The sequence below is a fragment of the Egretta garzetta genome, unplaced genomic scaffold (genome assembly GCF_000687185.1).
Source record: "Egretta garzetta isolate BGI_Z169 unplaced genomic scaffold, ASM68718v1 scaffold39, whole genome shotgun sequence".
NCBI lineage: Eukaryota > Metazoa > Chordata > Aves > Pelecaniformes > Ardeidae > Egretta > Egretta garzetta.
In genome coordinates, this window is record NW_009260945.1 from 4,694,155 (window position 1) to 4,696,304 (window position 2,150).

General features: G+C 50.3%; 1 protein-coding gene across 2 annotated transcripts in view; it reads right to left on the bottom strand.

Annotated features, from left to right (window-relative positions):
* Positions 1 to 1,398: 1,398 nt before the first annotated feature.
* IRF8 (interferon regulatory factor 8) overlaps positions 1,399 to 2,150 on the bottom strand; it is a 7,864-nt gene continuing 7,112 nt past the window's right edge. For both annotated transcript variants that reach the window (XM_035902594.1, XM_009647192.2), the window contains exon 9: positions 1,399 to 1,928. In XM_035902594.1, the coding sequence (XP_035758487.1) occupies positions 1,752 to 1,928 (177 nt within the window). In that variant the 3' untranslated portion in view covers positions 1,399 to 1,751. The remainder of the gene's footprint in view (positions 1,929 to 2,150) is intronic.

Consider the following 2,150-nt stretch of genomic DNA (forward strand, 5'->3'; position numbering starts at 1 on the left):
CCTGAGGATTGGTGCTTCCCTGCCTGCACCCCTTGGCAGGGCTGCCCCAGAGCACACAGCAGAGCCTGCTATGGGGAAGGAGCTGGTGCCATTTGTCCTTCTCAGGGACCAAGGTGACAGATCAAACATGGTCTTCACACCCTTCCAGAACCTCTTGATGTGCTGCCCCAAACACAGGCTTGAAGCAAAGGCAAGTGAGGGGGCAGATGCTCAACCTCCCCTGCTGTAGCATTGACTTTGTCTGACCAAGGTAGAGGTTCCCTTTTTTCCCCCCCTTCATTCTTCCCAAACACCCCCCTCCTCCACTAACCCAGGCCCCCAGGAGAAAGGTGGATGGAGAAGAGGCTCCACCAGGCACCAAGAGGGGAAGGACAAGACCATGCCTTTGAGCAGGACCATGAATAACCACCCCCCCATCCCATGACCTTGGAGCATCACAGCCCAGGTCAGAGAGGTGAGGACACCCAGGCCAGTGCAGTGGCACATAAGCAGAGACATCTTGATGCCCCCAGGAACTGAAACCCTTTTCCTCCCTCCATTGCATTACAACTTTTTGGCTCATTCCTCTCCTCTGCCAGGGATGAAACCAGGCAGAGCAGGAGGGAGGCAACAGCAGAGGCTTAACCACCCACCCCATGGAAAACCAGGGCAGGAACAAGACAGAGGTACCAGGCTCTGCCCACCAGAGATTGACACCCCATTCATCGCAGCCAAAAACCACATTTGCAAGAGAAATACAAAATATAGTACTTTAATTGCAGGAAGATAAAAAATTACAAAAAAAATTAATAAACCTCAGGCATAAAATAAATAGGCAGCTTAATAGCACGCACACATGTGCAGCCCTGGTCTGTGTCAGCTGCAAGGCACAAGCCCCGCACCCAAGCAGCTCCCCACTGCTGGGTGGGCACACAAAGCATGTTAATCAGGATTTACACATGGATGCCGCTGCCTGGTCATGCTTGGGAGAGCCCAACACACGCATTTGGGAGGGTAAAGCCAACCTATTCACACTATGTGGCAATCTTTAAAATTAAAGATATTATATATTTATATAAACTCTCTAGTTAGGAAAAATTAAGATTCCCAAGTTCTCCTGTTCAACGTTCACATATAGAATCTCTGCATTGGTTTCCAAGGTTCAAAATACTTTGGTAGATAGCCATATAAACCTTATAGCAAAAATAAAGAGGAATTTGAGAAGGTTCTCCTTGGGAGGCATACCCTCTCCTCCATCAGCAGGACTCTCGGGGGGGGAAAAAATTATTTCTGAGAAGAATTTCACACATTTGAGCATTTTAAGGCTTTTCCAAGGGCCACCTCCTACCAAATTGCTATTCTCAGCAAGGCCCGAGCTGCAGACGGCTGGGGCAGGTAGTTATGGCTGTTGATTTTCGGTTCTGCTTGACTGGCTGTTAACAAAGGCAACACAAAGCGCTCCCAGCCCTGACCGTCCCCATGCAGCTCAGATGCTGCCTCCTCCCCCTGCCATTAGCTACCAACAACAGTACCAGCACCACCCTGCTTGGTACAGAAGTCATTTTTAACCAGTAAAGAGTCCATGGGACAGACACTGAGCATCCAACCTGCTTTCTTCATGGTGATTTTCACTGCTGTATTTATACAGACTGTGGACTGGAAACAGCAAAGAACAAAAACCAACTTTTCAAAATGGGAATTTAAGCACTAATGGGACCAAACTGGGTCTTGATCAACCCAAACCACTGCGCTACATCCGCGGCAAAGGAGGCTCAGACAGCAATCTGCTGGTTTTCTCTGAAGAGCGGCCGCTGGTGCGTCGCACAGATGTCCTGGAAGATCCTGTACACCTGGTCATGCTGTGTCTCATCAGCTATGGGGAGCATAGGGCTGCTGCTGCAGGTCTTCCCAGCCTCCTCCACCACCTGCCTGACACACAGCTGCTCCACCTATGCAAAAAGAAAAGTCATGAAGACACCAAATGACGAGGAACCTCTTTGGGCATCTCCTATTGCTGCCATCCCCCCTACGCCAGCCCAGGGAGCAGGGTATGGGGTGGGAGAGTCATAGCAGAGCAGTTGTGCCCAACAAGACCCAGGTGACCAGATCCAGCCAGGCCAACACATCCAACTCCACATGCCACCTTGGAAAAGCACCTCTAGAAGAAGAGC